At 48.2% G+C, this 19,222-nt stretch overlaps 1 protein-coding gene across 1 annotated transcript in view; it reads left to right on the forward strand.

Moving 5' to 3' along the window:
* The window catches only part of LOC136192059 (uncharacterized), a 55,547-nt gene that overhangs the window by 35,232 nt on the left and 1,093 nt on the right, over positions 1 to 19,222 (forward strand). Inside the window, exon 2 of the mRNA XM_065980552.1 lies at positions 1 to 19,209. This exon is cut by the window's left edge and continues 34,909 nt beyond it. Coding sequence (XP_065836624.1) covers positions 1 to 19,209 — 19,209 coding nt within the window. The remainder of the gene's footprint in view (positions 19,210 to 19,222) is intronic.

Raw genomic sequence — 19,222 nt, forward strand, 5'->3', positions numbered from 1 at the left:
CGTTAGTGCTATAGACTTGGATCTTGGCTCTCCCGGCGACGTTACCTATTCGATCACGACCGGCAACAGTGAAAACAAGTTCCAGATTGATAGTCGAACTGGAAGAATAGACATCAGAGACGGATTAGATCGAGAAACGTCTTCATCGTATCGCCTTGTTGTCACGGCAACAGATGGAGCCTTGCCGCCACTAGTAGCAAAATCCAGTCAGGAAGATGTCCTAATAACCATCTTGGATGTCAATGACAATGCGCCAACTCTATCGCCTGCTATATACGCTGCAAACATTGCTGAAAATGCTGCTAATGGAACGGTTGTTGACCGAATTTTTGCCACTGATCGCGATGAGGGAATGAATGCTCAACTCGGCTATCTCATCGAAACTGGAAATGCCGATGCACTCTTTTCCATCAATTCAACAGGATTTGTCATAGTCTCTGGAGTGATCGATTTCGAAAAAACGGCAGCGCACCAACTGCAAATAGTCGTTTACGACCACGGAACGCCGAGTCTTTCCTCTACAGCACAACTGACCGTAATTGTCGACTCTGAGAACGAATTTGCGCCGGAATTCACCGAAGGCGGTCTTTATCAAGCAAACGTCAGTGAAAGCGCTACTACCGGTACTGTGATCTTGCAAGTTTCGGCTGTTGACAAGGATGGCAGTGATAGAAGTCCTCTCACGTATAAAATTATAGCGGGAAATGATGCAAACAAATTTTCAATTGATTCACTTTCGGGCCAAGTGTTCCTGAGAGAAACTCTAGACCGCGAGACAAATAATACCTATCAACTTATGATTGCCGTTTACGACACCGTTCCTTCAGATTTAGCCAAATCAGCAACAGCATCTGTCACAATTTCCGTTTTGGACGTCAACGACAATAGTCCCGTTTTCTCGTCAGTGGTTTATTCAGCTGCAATTTTTGAAAATGCGACTATTGGCACGTCAGTAATAAGTGTCAGTGCGACGGATCGAGACACTGGTAGCAATGGAGCGATTACGTACAGTATTGTCACTGGAAATACGAGAAATTCTTTCTCTATTGACCAGTACTCGGGAACCGTTGTCGTTAATCGACGTTTGGACTACGAAGAAGCGACTTTGTTTGCTTTGGAAATTGCCGCAACGGATGGAGGAGACCCACCGCTTGTCGTTTATTCCTATCTTGGAATTACTATTGATCCGGTCAACGAACACGCTCCAAGGTTTTCTTCAGCAAACTACTCCTACTCCGTTCTCGAGTCCGCATCTATTGGCACGTCAGTCGGTCTCGTTTCGGCTTCCGATGCGGACGGCGGAACGCAAGGACGAATTCAGTACGAAATCGTGAATAGCAACTATTTCGTCGTTGACGCTTATACCGGACTCATTTCGACATTTGATCGTTTGGACCGAGAAACAAATGAGAGCTTTGTCATTTTGGTAAAAGCAAGTGATGCAGCGGCGAGATCGAGCACAGTTCAAGTCGAAATCAAAGTCACAGACGCCAACGACAACGATCCAGCGTTTTCGTCGGCTCACTACTTCTTCTCTGTATTGGAAACGGCTCCTTTGAGCTTCGTGGTGGGATCGGTATCTTGCACGGACAGAGATATCCTTGCAAATGGAGAAGTATCACTTTCAATTGTCCCTGGAAACGCCAGCGACTTCTTCCGTCTCGTGACCGTTTCTCCTGGCAAGGGAGATCTGCAAATAGCCAAACACCTAGACGCAGAAGTAGCCTCTCAGCACGTCATTGTTGTTGTGTGCGTTGACAGGGGAAGTCCTTCGAGAAGTAGCACTGCATCCGCCGTGATTGACGTAGAAGGTAGAAACGAACACGCGCCCAAGTTCGAAAAGGATTCGTATCAAACAAATATCTTGGAAAATACGACAGTGGGATCGAGTGTTGGAGAAGTTCTCGCTACAGATGCAGACAGCGACTCTAAGGTTTCCTACTCTATCACCGACGGTAACGAAGAAGATAAATTCGTTATTGATTCCGGGTCAGGGATAATAAAATTGAAAGAAACTGTCGACAGAGAAACGCAAGATCTGTACATTCTGACCGTCGCTGCTTCCGACAATGCCATCAACAATGTGAAAACTGCCGAAATTTTGTTCAACATCTCTGTCTTGGATGTCAATGATAATCCTCCTGTATTCGGAGCCAGTCTCTACACGGACGTTGTATCCGAGGCGGAAGGAATTGGAGGAAGTGTCTTGTCCGTTAGCTGCTCAGACGTCGACTCCGGCTCTGGTGGAATTGTTCGTTACTCAATTCAACCGGAAAACGTGACCGTTCCTTTTAGCATCAGTCCAACGTCAGGACTCATCCAAGTTTCCGGCAAGCTGAATTACGAAGAAACTGCATCGTACGTGTTTACGGCGGTGTGCACTGATTCAGGCGTACCATCGCTCTCGTCTGAAGCGAAGATTTCTATCAGCGTTGCTCCTTTCAATGAGCACGCTCCCATCTTTACCAATTCGGCTTTGTACGGCACTTCCGTTTCCGAAAACGCGACGGTTGGGACGACTTTGCTGACTGTTTTAGCATCTGATGCCGACGCCGGCCTTGAGGGCCAAGTCACGTATTCGCTGGTGTCTGGCAACGAGGAGGGAAAATTTGCAATTGACAGCGCAGGTGGCGATCTCGTTCTCATTGAACAATTAGATTTTGAAGCCACCAAATCGTACGACTTACGAATAAATGCTACGGACGGCGGTCTTCCTCCTTTTGTGCACACGACTCAAGCAACGGTGACAGTGACCGTTCTAGATTTCAACGACAATTCACCGTCGTGTGACAAGTCTTTATACACGACTACGATCTCAGAATCTCTAGTGCCTTCAAGTGCTATATTGACACTGAACTGCACCGACTCCGATGCAGGAAAGAATGGCGACATCTCCTATTCTTTTGTCCAAGATTCGACTCAGTTTATTCTTACCTCGGATGGCACTGTGATTCTCGCAAAAGCCGTAACTCTGCTAAAAACGTGCCGCTGTTTCACGGAACACGCCCTAGCGAAAGATGGTGGAAACCCAAGTCTCTCGACCGTAGTAACAATCAAGATATGCGTTCGACCAGTAAACGATCACGCTCCTGTGTTTGACAGTAGCGACGGCTACGACTTCGTTGTCCCAGAAGACTCCGCTAACGGTAGAATTATTGGAGTCGTCAATGCCACGGACAAGGACATCTGCGACGAAACTGTCGTCACGTACGCGTTTGACGATGATGTTCCTTTCGCCGTCGACAGTGCGTCCGGTTCGATTGTGTTGACGGGAAGTCTGGACCGAGAAACGATTTCCTCGTACAACTTCTCGGTGCGTGCTTCTGATGGAGCAGATTCGAATGGAAAGACGGCAACCACTAGCGTTCGAGTTGTCGTCAGCGACGTCAATGACAATTCTCCCGTTTTCTTGCCTTTGGACACCTTGACTACTACCGTCAGCGAAAACGCTTCGCTAAACACGACCTTCTTTCAACTAACTTGCACTGATGCTGACATCGGCGATAACGGACGAGTGATCTTTTCCATTGCCTCTGGTGACGAATCAAATATCTTTTCTCTGGAACCAACAGATGGCTGGCTGCGAGTTATAAAGCCGTTGGATTACGAAAACATGACCCGTTTTAATTTGAAAGTGGCCTGTGCCGACCAAGGCTCTCCCGCCAGATCTTCCACCGCTTCGGTCGAAATTGTCGTCGAAGGTCGCAACGAATTTCCTCCCGTCTTTGCAAAGCCTGCACACACGGGCATCGAGATTTCTGAAAACGCTCCTGTTGGCACGTCGTTTCTCCAAGTGACAGCCACAGACAGAGACAGAGGACTTGAAGGAAAAGTGAAGTACTATCTCGCTCCAACTGATGTGAATTACGCGAGAAATTCCAAATTCTTTGGCGTCGATCAAGACTCCGGAGTGCTACGAACAGTGCACAGTGTCGATTTCGAGCTGTCTCTAAAGGTCACAGCTTTTTTCTTGATTATTGAAGCCGTTGATCAAGGAGTCGATCCGAAAACGGGAGAGACTGTGGTTGTCCTGAACGTTGATGATGAAAATGACAATGCGCCGTACTTCGTACCGTCTCTCAGTGCGGCGACGGTAAAAGAAGATGCTCCAATCGGAACTTCCGTGCTTCGATTGAGCTGCAACGACGAAGACTACCCTGGAACGCCAAACGTCAGGAGAACGATAACGATTGCAAGCGGAAACGTGAACGACGCTTTCTCCATTTCTAGCACTGACATCACGGGCTTTGCTACGATTTCCGTTCAAAATCCATTAGACTTGGAACAGATCGATTCGTACGCTTTGGAAGTCAACTGTACCGATTCCGGCGTTCCGCTTCTGCACGGAATTGGAACCGTACGAATCTCCGTGTTGTCGGCAAACGAATTTGCTCCCGTTTTTGAAAAGAGTTCCTATTCCGCGCCCGTTTACGAAAACGTTAGCGTGGGACAAGTTCTAGTGACAGTGTCGGCTAGTGACGCCGATGCAGGCGACGCCGGACGCGTTTTCTACACCATAACGGGAGGCGATGATACCGGCGTGTTTTCCGTCGACAGACGAAGCGGCAACGTCACACTTGCCGCCTTATTGGACTACGAAACGCGAAGCAGCTATACGATTACAGTGACGGCAAGCGACGGCGTCAGAACAACCTGGACGCTTGTCAATATAACGGTTCTTGATGTGAACGACAACGAGCCTATCTTTTCGCCTAGTTTCTACCATACAGTCACTAGAGAACCTGGCATCCTAGGAGACGTTCTTCTAGTTGTTACGGCAACTGATGCCGACTCTGGTGTCGACGGAACGATCGCCTTCTCGCTTGCTGAGAAAGGAAATGAAAACAGAACATTCACTATTGATTCAAATACCGGCGCCGTCAAGTTGCAGAAGAGTCTAGATTGCGAAAAACTTGGGCGTCACGAGCTCACCGCAATTGCGTCAGATTACGGAGGTGTATCCTTCAGCGGCACCGCAGATATCGTCGTCGATGTTTCTTGCCTCAACGAGTACTCTCCGAAATTTCCAAAAGCGTCCTATGCAGTGTCTGCAAACGAGAGTACAACAATAGGAACTTCAATTCTTTCTCTCACCGCAGCTGACGCTGATCACGGGCGTCAAGGAGAAATTGTTTACAGCATAACGAGTGGCAACAATGGAAATTTCTTTGCTATTGACAGAACGACAGGTGTCATTTCTCTTCTACGATCTCTCGATCGAGAAGAAACGTCGTTGTATTCTCTCGTTGTCACAGCGACGGATAGAGATCAATTCAGTCCTCGCGAAGGTGCGACTAATGTGAGCGTACTCGTTTTGGATGCCAACGACAATAGTCCCGTTTGTTCGAAAACATCGTACGCTGAAAGCATTTTGGAATCCGCAATTTCTCCGAGAGAAATTATTCAGCTAAGTTGTTTGGATCAGGATGAGGGACGTAATGGCCAACTTTCGTACGAAATAAGTTCTGGAAATGAAGATGGCGCTTTCGAAGTTTCCTCTAGCGGCAGTGTGTCGGTCATTTCTTCGCTTGACTACGAAACGTCAGGGTCTGGCTCCGGAATCGCAGAAAAAAGAAGTTCTTACGTCCTAACCATTCGAATATCTGATGGCGGTGATCCACATTTGTCTACTGATGCGATCATTACTATTTTAGTTATCGCCAAAAATGAACATACTCCAATTTTCTCCGACCGTGCGTACGTTGCCAATGTTAGCGAGTCTGCCTCTGTTGGCTTATCTGTACTGACCGTGTCTGCAAATGACGACGATGCTGGCCCTCAAGGACAAGTCGCGTACGAAATCATTAGCGGAAACGACGGAGCGTTTTCGATAGACCGCAGCACTGGAGTCGTCTTCGTGTCGAGCCGGCTTGACAGAGAAAGTACTGCTAAATATTTGTTAAGCATTCGAGCAACAGACAGTGCCATATCACCGGAGCCCGTAAAGTCGGCTATTGCGAATGCGACGATTATAATCACCGATGTTAATGACAATTCGCCCGTTTTTGATCCCAATCTTTACATAACGACGTTGGAAGAAAACACAGCGACGGGAAGTCGCGTTTCTACGCTATCGTGTACAGATAAAGACATTGGAAACAACGGCCAAACTGATTTTGCTATCGTCAGTGGAAACGTCGGCGGCGCCTTTCGTATTAGCGAAAATGGCACCGTTTTCGTCAATTCTGATCTAGACTACGAAAAGGTCGCAGCGTACAATTTGCAAATCAATTGTTTCGACCGCGGCTCTTTCAGTCGAACATCAGCAGCGTCTCTAGCGATTGTTATTGCGCCTACCAATGATCATTCTCCCGTTTTTACGCAATCTGGAGTCTACAGTATCAACGTATCAGAAGCAGCCGCCGTAGGACTCGAAATTGTTCGCGTTTTGGCCCTCGATGGCGACGCGGGATCTCAAGGCTTGGTCGTATACTCTATAGTTGACGGTAACGACGAAAACAAATTTGCGATTGATTCCGCATCGGGGGCAATTCGTCTTCGCGCCTCCTTGGACTGGGAAACGACGTCGTCATACGTATTGACCGTTAATGCTACAGACAGTGCACTCCCGCCAGCCGTGCCTCGCCGTTCGTCTGCCGTCGTTCGCGTGTCCGTTCAAGACGTCAATGACAACGTTCCAACGTGTCGTCCTAATGTCATCGCTACTCTTCTTCCCGAAGATGCTTCGACTGGAAGAGTGGTTGCTTCGTTGCGATGCGATGACGCGGACAGCAGCGTCAACAATCAGCTAAGCTACGCTATCTCGTCTGGCGACACAGATAAAGTATTTTCTGTCAACTCTTCCGGTTACCTGTTGGTAAACCGCTCTGAAGGACTTGATCTTGAAACGAAAGCTCTCTACAGTATCTATATTGACGTCGTGGACTCGGGAAGACCGTCACTTCGATCGGTTGCGTTTGTCAGTATTCAGCTGACTAACGCCAACGATTTTTCGCCGGCTTTTGTTAACGCTAGCTCGTACGTTGCCACATTGAAAGAGGATGTTCAGGTGGGCACGTCGGTGATTACAGTCAGCGCAACAGATGCTGATGCTGGACCCGAGGGGGACGTAGTGTACACAATCGTTGCAGGAAATTCTGAAGAGAAATTCGCCGTCGATTCTCTTACGGGAGAAATTACGTTGAGACAATCTTTAGACTACGAAACGACAAAATCGTACGTTCTACAAGTGAGGGCATCAGATCGACCAAGGCTAGGCGTTCCAAGGTCGGCGACAGCGTCAGTTTCTGTTGCAGTTGGCGATGTCAACGATAATACTCCCGTCTTCAGTCCAGCTCTATATTCGGCACAAATATTGGAAAATTCAACGATCAGTAGTACTCCGCTGATAAACCTGACTTGCAATGATGCGGATAGCGGAGACAATGGTCGGGTCGAGTTCAGACTGACTTCGTCTTCTGTCGTCGGCCTCTTTTCAGTCAATTCCGCTGGTCAAGTATTTGCGCAGTCCGTCTTTGACTACGAAAAGCAAACGAACTACTTTTTCAGTGTCACTTGCTACGATCTTGGCAGGGAGCCGAAGTCAATAACAGCTTCAGTCAATGTGGAAATAGTCGCCAGAAACGAACACGCTCCAGAATTTGCACAAATTCAATACAGCGCTATTGTGAGCGAAAATGCTCCGCTAAATTCACTTCAAGCAACTGTTGGCGCCACTGACAAAGATCACGACAGCCGTATTGAATACAGCTTGCGTCTTGGCGGAGGCAGTCGTGACGACTTTTACATCGATTCGACAAATGGTAAAATCTACGTAAAGAACCAACTCGATCGGGAAAATGCGAGCGCTTATCTGTACTATGTTCGAGCGTTTGACGGAGTTCACGTTCAGGAAGTGCCGTTGCTTATTACTATCATCGACTATAACGACAATACTCCTGCATTCAGTTCTTCTGTTTATTTTGGTTCCGTCAGCGAAGTAGCGAGTTCTAATGACTTTGTTCTTGGAGTCACCTGCACTGATGAGGACGCAGCAGCAAATGGGCAAACGAATACTACTCTTGTTTCTGGAAATGCAAACGATGCTTTCGAATTGACGGCAGATGATCGTCTCGTCGTCGCAAGAAGCTCTGAGATCGACTACCTCACACGTCCTGTTTACTTTCTCATCGTTCAGTGCTCTGATCGTGGCGATCCTTCTCTCTCGACGAACGCTACTATCATCGTGCACGTCATTCCGCACAACGAATTTATTCCACAGTTTAGCCAGAGCTCATATTCTGCGGCGATTGCTGAAAACGTCACCGTTGGATTTACCGCAGCATCAATTTCTGCTTCTGACAAAGACGGCAGCGGCCTTCACGGAACAATCCGATACGCCATCATAAACGGAAACAGCGAAGAACGATTCCGAATTGACATCAGAACGGGTCGCGTTCTGGTTGCACAGCCACTCGATCGAGAGCAAACAGATCGCTTTGTGCTGACGATCGAGGCGAGAGACAGTCCAGTGTCTGGTCTTTATTTCAGAAACGAGACCACGCTCTTTATCAACGTAGATGATGTGAACGATAACGGGCCTACTTTTGTGCGCAGTCTTTACGCCGTTTCTATCTCAGAAACGTCGCCTGTCAACACTAGCATCACTTCGATCAGTGCATCTGATAGCGATGAAGGACTGAATGCGCAATTTCATTATGCTTTGTCTCCACTGAGCCTGGGCGTTCCATTCGCCGTTTCCAATGCGGGAGACGTGCTCGTCGCAGCACCATTGGATCACGAGAGACAGAAAAACTACGTCTTCACCGTTCTTGCTATCGACGAAGGAAGGCCTTCCCTAACGGGTTCTGCAACCATAAGCGTCTATGTGGCTCCAGAAAACGAACACAAACCCTCTTTCAGTCAGACTGTTTACGCAGCAAATGTTGCCGAAAATACGACGATTGGGACGACAGTCATCCAAGTGTCTGCAAGTGACTTAGACAACGACACCAACGCAGTTATTACGTACGCTTCGGCGTCTTCTTCAGGACCGTTCTCGGTTGACTCTCAATCTGGCGACATCGTTCTTGCTGCACCGTTGGATCGCGAAACGACTGACTTTTATGAGATAATCGTGGAGGCGTTCGATGGAGGCATTCCTTTGCTCTCATCGTCAAGTATTGTAAGAATCGATGTGACTGACATCAACGACAACGCTCCGGTGCTGACTCCTGCAACACGGGCTGTAGGAGTGCTAGAGAGCACATCCGATGGAGCACAGGTGACAGCTTTAACTTGTACTGACCCTGATGCTGGAAGCAACGGTGAATACGAATTTAGCATCAAATACGGCAATTATGGACAGAAATTCGCCATCGATTCTTCAGGAAACGTGTCTGTCAATGGCACGCTTGATTTTGAGAAACGCACTTCGTATCAGCTGACAATTACTTGCAGAGACTTCGGGCGACCTTCTTTGACGGGAACTGCGTTTCTTACCATTCAAGTCTTTGCCGTCAACGATCACTCGCCGAGATTCATACCAGACGGAAATTACAACACAACCGTCTCTGAATTGGCGTCTATTGGTAGCAAAATATTCACGGTAAAAGCCGTCGACGCCGACTTAGGGATACAAGGAGAGATTACTTACTCGATCGTATCTGGAAACGAAGACGGAAAATTCCTTCTTGATTCTCAAACTGGCTTAGTTTCTCTAGCTGGATTGTTGGACAGAGAAAATCGTGCTTCCTACACACTGCAGATAAAGGCGTCTGATTTAGCAGTCTTGGACTCAAAGTCAGCCAACGGAACTTTAGTGATCACAGTTCTTGATGAAAACGACAATTCGCCGCAGTGTACTCCCGCAAGCTTTAGCGTGGCTCTAAAAGAAAACAGCCCTGTAGGAACAACAGTTGCCAATATCAGTTGTGTTGATTACGACGAAGGCAGCTCCGGCAGTCTGCAATACTTTATCTCCAGTGGCGACGACAGTGGCCTTTTTGCAATTGAAGCAAAGTCTGGACGTTTGACGGTAAATGGAACTTTGGACGCTGAAAAGACGTCGACTCATACCTTGTCTGTTCTTGTGACGGATACTGGCTCTCCTGTTCAACTGTCCGCTCACGTAGTCGTCGCTATTTACATCGCACAAGAGAACGAGTTTGCTCCTGTCTTCTTGCCAACCGACTACTACATTGTTTTTGCAGACGAAAATGCCACGATTGGCACCGTCGTTGGACAGGTTACAGCGCAAGACAACGATCAAGGACCTCTCGGAGACGTATCATTTGAGATCACAAGTGTAGAAGGCACTGGCGTGTTTATCATTGATTCTCGCAGTGGAGAAATAATTCTTCGCAACAGTTTGGACTTTGAAAGAACGCGAGAGTATAATTTCACTATTACTGCGACTGATGGAGCAGTGGGTGCATTTCAGCCAAAGTCTTCTGTGGCTACCGTCAAAGTAATCGTCAGAGACGTCAACGACAATCGGCCGGTGTGCTCACCGGCTAGTCTCGCGGTTTTGTTGCTTGAAAATTCACCTTCCAACACTCTCGTTGCTCAACTCTCGTGCTCTGACGTGGACTCTGTGAGCAGTCAACTGCGATATGCAATTACGTCTGGAAACGTAGGCAATGCCTTTAACGTTTCTTCATCGGGCACCGTTTTCAGCACGAGACCGTTGGACGTGGAGGAAAAGGACTGCTACAGTCTCTCTATCGAAGTCCGAGATTCCGGAGTTCCAACACTGGCAAGCAATGTTCTCGTAAGCGTGTGTCTGTCGTCTCTGAACGACCATCCTCCGGTGTTCGATCCGTCCACTTACTCGACGTCCTTGTACGAGAACACTTCCGTCGGAGTCTCGATTGTTCAGGTAAAGGCCAAAGATTCGGACATTGGCGTTGACGGTCAATTTTCCTTTACGATATCTTCGGGAAATGAAGCCAGCAGATTCGTAATAGATCCTCGAAGTGGCTGGATAATTTTGAGCAATGTTCTCGACAGAGAGACGACAGACTATTATCAACTGGAAATCATTGCAACTGACGAAGGAATTCTTAGGAAGAGCGCTTCAGCGTCTGTCAACATCACCGTTTTGGACATTAATGATAACAGACCAATATTTAATCCTGCAGCCTATGCCGTTGCTGTGTCAGAAAGCGCTATTAATTTGGATATCGTTGCTATTAAATGCTCCGACGAAGATTTGGGAATAAACGGCAATCTGAGATTTGAAATTGAATCAGGAAATGAGAATTCATCGTTTAGAATCAACAGCACGTCTGGAATCGTCACAGCCATTGGTCAATTGGACGTTGAAAAAACTCCATCGTACAACCTACTTGTCACCTGCCAGGACTCCGGAATTCCTTCCCTGACATCCACCGCTCAGCTCGCAGTACACATTGTTTCGGCCAACGAGCACAAGCCAGTGTTTAGCAAAGATCTATACGAGGTTTCCGTTAGAGAAGACAAGCCGATCGGGTCGTCGGTGATCGGAGTGACGGCATCAGACGCCGACAAAGGAATCCACGGCCAGGTTGTTTATTCGTTCGCTTCAGGAAATGACGACAGAAAATTCCTCCTCGACAGCAACAGTGGTATCATTTCAGTTAGCTCACCTTTGGATAGAGAATCGACGTCGTCTTACAGTCTGACGGTACAAGCAGCCAACACTGATGAAACAGGCATTCTATTCACTTCAACGGCCGTCGTTCTAGTGAACGTTACTGACGCCAACGATAATAGCCCTGCCTTTGTGCCGTCGGCTTACTCTTCGGTTATCGTTGAAAGCGACGACGTCGGCACGTCAGTTCAGTCCGTTTCTTGCTTTGATGCGGACGCTGGGACGAACGGTGAAGTTTTGTACAATATTAGTGGAGGAAACGAGGACGGCACTTTTGAGATCAATTCTGTTGGCCTGATAACAATTTCGAATGAGGCAGCGTTGAAAACGCAGACGCATTTCGTTCTCTCGGTTCAATGCTACGACTTGGGATCACCTCGACTATCGGACACGGCTGACGTCTCTGTCTACGTCATATTCTCAAACGACTTTGCTCCAGTCTTTGAAAAGAATCTGTACGCTAACGATTTGCTGGAGACTACTTCTATTGGGACGTCCGTTCTAGCGGTATCGGCCACCGATGCGGATCGCGGTGTTCAAGGACAGATTCGGTACGAGATAACAACTGGGAATGATGAAAATCACTTCCTTATTGATCAAAATTCTGGCATTATTTCTTTGAGTCGATCACTGGACCGAGAGAAGGTGGACTTCTACTCTTTGAATGTCACTGCTACGGACTTGGCTGGACACTTATCGAAGACTGCTACGTCTACGGTAGAATTTACCATTCTTGATGTCAACGATAATTCGCCAGTTTGCACGCCGGCAGCGTACGCGCGTGCAGTTCGAGAAAACGCAAATTCTGGCTTTGTTATTGCTACGCTCGCCTGTTCAGATGCCGATCTCTCTCTGAGTGGACGCATTTCGTACAGCATAAAAAGTGGAAACGTTGGAGATGCGTTTGCAGTGAACGAATCCGGTGTTGTACGCCTTAAGACCAACCTCGATTTAGAAACAACGTCTAATTATCATCAACTTCTCGTTGCTGCAACAGACGAAGCAAGTCCGTTCCATTCAGCCCTCGTTTCCGTCAGTATATTTGTCGAACCTTTCAACGAGTACGAGCCGGTGTTTTCTTCCCAAACTTACAAGGTCAACGTGTCAGAAGAAACACGCATTGGATCGGAAATTCTACAAGTTTCAGCCTCTGATCAAGATGCCGGACAAGACGGGTCAATTACTTACTCGATAGTTGCCGGAAACACAGGAAATCGCTTTGTGATAAGCCCATCGCAAGGCAGCATCGTCTTGAGAAATAGCCTCGACCGCGAGCTGGCTTCCCGTCACGTTTTGACCGTTGAAGCGGCAGACGGCGGAACGGTGCCTTTCAGAAGATCTTCAATTGCTAATGTAACGATCTCGGTGACGGACGTCAACGACAACGCGCCCGTGTTTGTTCCAGCAACTTACGCTAAAGTTGTTCTAGAGAGCACTCCGGCGAATACTCGCGTGCTTCGAGTCCTGGCAACGGACGCAGATCTCGGAGTCAACAGTCAACTAACCTATGCCTTTGAGAGCGGCAATGTTGGCGGAGTTTTCGATATTACTAACGATGGATTTGTTGTCGTCAGAGGAAATATTGACAGAGAGACTACGGCGTTCTATTTGCTTACTGTGACGGCTAGGGACGGTGGCATTCCGACGCGAAGTGCTTCGGCTACGGTCTCTATCTCCGTTTCGGGTACCAACGAGCATCATCCGGTTTTCCTCAACGCGGACAACTACGACGTGACTGTCGTCGAGTCGCTGGCCATTGGCTCCGTTCTAATTGACGTGAATGCCACTGACTCAGATTCTCATCAGCACAGCCTCATTACGTACGAAATAGCTTCTGGGAACGACGACAATTTGTTCTCTATTGACAGCAGGAGCGGTGTCATTGTCCTGAGCGGTTTACTTGACAGAGAGAGTCAAAGCGAGCATCGTTTGGTTGTGGAGGCGACTGACTCTGGCCACGCTTTTGCTGGAAACGCTACACTTTCCGCTTTTGCGTCTGTCAACATTACGGTCTCGGACGTCAATGATAACAGCCCGACTTTCACTCCACGCTCGTACGTCGGTCAAGTAAGCGAAGTAGCCGCTATTGGAACAGCCGTTGTCACTGTGACAGCGAGCGATGCCGACTTGAATGAAAACGGAAGAATTGCTTTAAGTATCGCATCAGGAAACTCGAACTCGGCTTTCTCCGTTCTCTCAAATGGAACGATTGTACTTGCAAATACCTTGGACTTCGAGACGAAGGATTCGTACGTTCTTTCTGTTGAAGCTTACGATCATGGATCGCCTGCGTTGACCAGCACCGCCAGCGTTGCGATAAAAGTTTCGTCTCATAACGACTTTGCGCCGAAATTCGGAAAGCCGGTGTATCTTGCGAGAATATTGGAAAACGCTAGCCTTAACTTTTTGGTGACGACAGTCTCTGCTTTTGACGGCGACAAGGGTGCCGGAGGTGACGTAACTTATTCACTGGTGTCTGGAAATGAGGGCGGAGTCTTTTCTCTTGATGCTGATTCTGGAGAAATTAGGGTCGCGTCCAGTTTAGATCGGGAAGTACGCGATTTCTACAGTCTTTTCGTTGTGGCGACAGATAGTGATCCGACGTCTCCGAAATCGGACAACAGCACTGTTGAAATCATCGTATCCGACGTCAACGACAATTCGCCTCTGTTTCAGCCCGGGACTTACGCAGTTTCGGTAAGCGAGCACGCTTCTGTCGGCACATCTCTCCTTTCCGTTACGGTGACTGACGCCGACCTTCCACCAAATAATAATGTCACTCTGAGAATTCTTAGTAGCACGCCGGTGTCTCCTCCGCCTTTCGTTGTCGACAATCAAGGCGTTATTAAAACTACAGGCACTCTTGATTTCGAAACGGTTCCACTCTATACTCTAACGATCGAGGCTCGCGATTTGGGACTGCCATCCCTGAGCGCCACAGCGATCGTATCTATTCAAGTATCGTCTCATAATGAACACGTGCCTTTGTTTGAAGGATCTGGAATTTACGTGATTTCTGTTCCAGAAAACGAACTCGTCGGTTCTGAATTGATTGTCGTGAACGCCACCGATGACGATCACAGCTTGCACGGCATCATTACTTACTCCATAGTCGACGGCACGCCAAACAAAGACAGTTTTGCCATTGATCCACGGACGGGTGCAATTATCCTTGCTGGAACTCTAGACAGGGAGACAGTGTCAATTTACAATTTGACGGTGCGAGTGACTGACGAAGGCGGTCACCAGTCAGACGGATATGTTGTGATAAACGTTGCCGACATCAATGACAATGCTCCTTCTCTTTCTCCTGCTGTTTATGTTGCAACGGTGCCGGAAAATGCTCCTATTGGTCACAACCTGACTGCAGTTCAATGCTCGGATGCAGATGAAGGCCAAAATGCGGTCATTACGTATTCCATTTCTGCTGTGACTTCAAATGGGTCTCACCTGTTTGTCATCGACCGAATCACAGGAGAAATAAGTACTGCAGCTAGTCTAGACTTTGAGCGGCAGTCTTTTTACACTATATCTGTCGCCTGTTCTGACGGTGGCCTTCCTTCGTTCACTTCGTCTGGATTTGTCTACGTCATTCTTCAACCTCAAAATAACTTTGCTCCCGTTTTTACCAACGCTACCTATTCAGCAACAGTGGAAGAGTCTGCTCTCGTTGGCGAAGTAGTCGCAGAAGTGACTGCGACCGACAAGGACACCGGAATTCACGGCTTCGTTCGATACTACATCGGCACGGGAAACGTCGGAAAAGCGTTTGCCGTTGATGAACAATCGGGAGAAGTGTACTTGGTTCAGTCTCTCGATAGAGAAACAACGTCAATTTACGATCTGAAAATCGAAGCTGTCGACACTGATACGGAAAGCGGAGGCAGTAGAACGGCTACCGCAACCTTATTCATATCAGTAGCAGACGTGAATGACAACGATCCTCTCTTTGACCCAACTGTCTATGTTCAACACGTGTCAGAAGATGCTCCAATTGGTCAGACGATTTTGGAGCTAACGGTACGAGATCTAGACGAAAACCAGAACGGTCAATTCGATTTAGAAATTTCAAATGGAAACGTCAACGATACATTCAGTGTGACTCCGGACGGTTTTGTTGTTCTCAGTCGTTCTTTGGATCACGAACGAGTAGGCTTCTACAGCCTGTCTATAAAAGCGCAAGATCGCGGTCTACCTTCGCGTTCCTCCGAATCGCTCGTGACAATTCACGTCGTCGGTGTCAATGAGCACTCGCCTCTATTTACACTTGGACGCTATAGCGAAGATCTGTCGGAAGATGTAGAACCGGGAAGTTTTGTCGTTCAGGTTTCTGCAACGGATGCGGACGAAGGAAAAGACGGCGAACTTCGCTATGAAATTGTAAACGGAAACGACGAAGGCAAATTTGTTCTAAACCCGAGGACGGGAGTCATTCTCGTGAGAAGACCGTTAGACCGCGAAACGACCGAACGCTATTCTCTTCTTGTGAACGCGTCCGACCAGCCGTTGAATAGCACGCCAAAAACGGACCAAACAATGGTTTCTATTACCGTGCTAGACGTGAACGACAATGCACCGCGATGCAGTCCACCTGTTTACGTTGTCACGGTTTTGGAAGGCACCTACGTCGATTTCTCTGTTCTAAATGTCACTTGCTTCGATAGAGACGAAGGAGAAAACGGTCGCTTCGCATTTTCACTCGTTTCCGGTAACGTCGGCGGCGTTTTCAGTATTGATCCGACGAGTGGAGAACTGTCGGTATCTGGAAAATTAGATCACGCCGTCACTCGGGTAATCAACTTGGTCATCGATGTTGCCGATTTTGGAAAACCGTCTCTTCGCGATAATGCAACGGTGACTATTGTCGTCGAGTCGGTCAACGATCATCCGCCAGTTTTCTCTCAATCATCCTACGCTGCGTCGGCGAGCGAAGATTCGTATCCCGGCACGCTGGTTATCGTCGTGAACGCGACCGACTTGGACCAAGGTATCCACGGGCAAATACGATACTCTCTTCAGCCTTCGAAAGATTCTGCAAAATTCGCCATCGATCAATATACAGGAGCCATCACTACGGCGAACTTCTTAGACCGAGAAAGCGAGCCCGTCTTGCACTTGGTCGTAACTGCATCGGATAGCGGTTTTGTTGCGGCAGCCGTTCTCACTGTAACGGTGTCCGACGTGAACGACAACGTTCCGACGTTTGTGAAATCGCCGTACGTCGTTTCACTGGCCGAAAACGTGCCCGGAGGAGAATTCGTCGGAAGCGTGTTTGCAAATGATGCCGATGCTGGAACGAATGGAAAGATCTCCTACTCTATCGTCTCAGGAAATACTGCCGATACTTTTCGCATTGACTCCAACACAGGCGACGTCGAAACGTCCGCCGGCGCGTCGATCGATTATGAAGCGGTAAGCGTCTATTATCTGACAGTCAAAGCGTCGGATCAAGGTGCGCCAGCTCTGTCTTCGATCACGACGTTGACCATCAATGTTATTGACGAAAACGATAATATTCCCGTCTTTAGCGAGCCCGTCTACAGAGCGAGTCTGTACGAGAGCGTGCCAGTCGGTACACTTGTACGAGAAATTAATGCAAACGATGCCGACTCTGGTCCCAATTCGGACCTCACGTTTTCTTTGAGAAACTTCAGCTCGTCCTACTTATTCTCTATTGACAACGATGGACAGGTTCGCACGACGGCGCCGCTCGATCGAGAAACGCACGCGACGCACAATTTGACCATTCAAGTGACTGACGGGACGAATTACGCATCGGCTTTGCTGACAATCACCGTACTCGATTCCAATGATAATGCGCCATCGTTTAGACAACCCTATCGCGTCGTGTCCGTGTCAGAATCGGTTCCAGTTTTATCAGTTGTCTGGCGATTTGTCGTGACAGACGACGACGAAGGGGTCAACGGATTGTTTACCAGCGAACTCGTAGACGGAAATGTGAACGACTACTTTACGATAAGAAATTCTTCGATTGTGACGCAAAAATCGCTTGACAGAGAAACGGTCGACCGCTTTACTCTCATAGTAGAAGCGAAAGATCAAGGAAAGCCTTCGCTCAACAGTAATGCGACTCTGGACGTGATTGTGCTGGATGTGAACGACAATGCGCCTTCTTTCGCTGCTCCTTCTTACGCGACAACTGTGCGTGAAGAAACGTCTTCGACGGCCGGTCAGCTGTTGATCACGGTGACGGCTACCGATGCTGACGAAGGAACAAATGCCGACATCACGTTTAGCATAGGAAATAATAATCCCAACGGTCTCTTCTACGTTACGTCAGCAGGCCAGTTGTATTCGACAGGAGCGTTTGATAGGGAGGAAAAGAGCAGCTACACATTTGACGTCATTGCTACAGACAGAGGAAGTCCGGCCTTGTCAGCAAGTGTGCCTGTTACAATTACCGTTGAAGATGTTAATGACAACAGTCCTCGATTCATAAATCCACCGAGCACCGTTTCCGTTTCGGAACAATCTCCCGCAGGGACGGTCGTCCTTCAGCTGTCTGCTGCTGACGACGACGAGGGCTCCAATTCCGAAATTGTCTATTCTTTGCGACAGATTACGCGCGGAAATAAGTTCTTTGTCGTCGGCAGATCGACGGGTATAATTGCCACTGGAGCCCCCGGTGAAAGTCTTTCTGTCAACGAAGTCTACGAAGTGGAAGTGAACGCGACGGACAGAGGCAATCCCTCGCGTTCGACGAGCCTAGTGTTGACCATTAGAATCGGCACTTTTAACGATCATTCTCCCGTTTTCGACACTGCGGCGTACACTGGCGAAGTTTTAGTCAACGGGGACCCTGATTGGACCATTCTGCAGGTGTCAGCCAGCGACGCAGACGAAGACCCTTCGTTCGGCCAAGTGACGTATTTCATTGATTCGACCGACAGTCGTTCGACAGAGGGAGTCGATTCTATCTTTACAATAGACACAGCCGGCATTTTACGAAACAAAGTGATCATAGGAAACGACGCAGAGCGCTACGTTCTTGCTATTCGAGCCGAAGACGGTGGCGAAGATCCACGCTCCGACACGACGCTCGTATACGTCGACTCTTTCAGCTACATTTACATGACTGACATCATTGTTGAAAAACCGGTGGAATCTTTCAAACTGGAGTTAGAAGACTTTGAGCGCACTCTTAATGCTTTACTCTCTGGCCTGGGAGGAACTGTGTTCATTTACGATGCCGAGGCGGCTCCTGTCATCGATTCTTCTGCAACTGACGTGAGAAGATCGGTCGGCGAAAGAACAAGAGTGCGCATCTATGTCATTGAAGGAAAGTACTACCAAAACAACACGGCTCCTCAGTACGTCAACGTGGATTCGGTTCCTCCGAAAGTCTTCGTCGATGCACGACGTGTCGTCGGTGCTTTTGCGAGAATCGAAGACTTGCTTGTATACGGCATTGTTGGCGTCAGCCTTTCGTTGGCTCCACCTACACTCGAACCTCCTATCGGGTCAATACTTGAGCCTTGGACGAAAACGAGCGTCGGTATAGCGGTTCTCACCGTCGTCTCTTTCCTTGCGCTTTTGCTACTGATTTTGCTGCTTGTGTGCTGCTGCTGCTGCTGTCCTTGGTGTCCTTGTTATAGACGCAGAGACAAACGCAGGAGGTAAGGATTGCGT

The sequence above is a fragment of the Oscarella lobularis genome, chromosome 10 (assembly GCF_947507565.1).
Source record: "Oscarella lobularis chromosome 10, ooOscLobu1.1, whole genome shotgun sequence".
Classification (NCBI taxonomy): Eukaryota; Metazoa; Porifera; class Homoscleromorpha; order Homosclerophorida; family Oscarellidae; genus Oscarella; species Oscarella lobularis.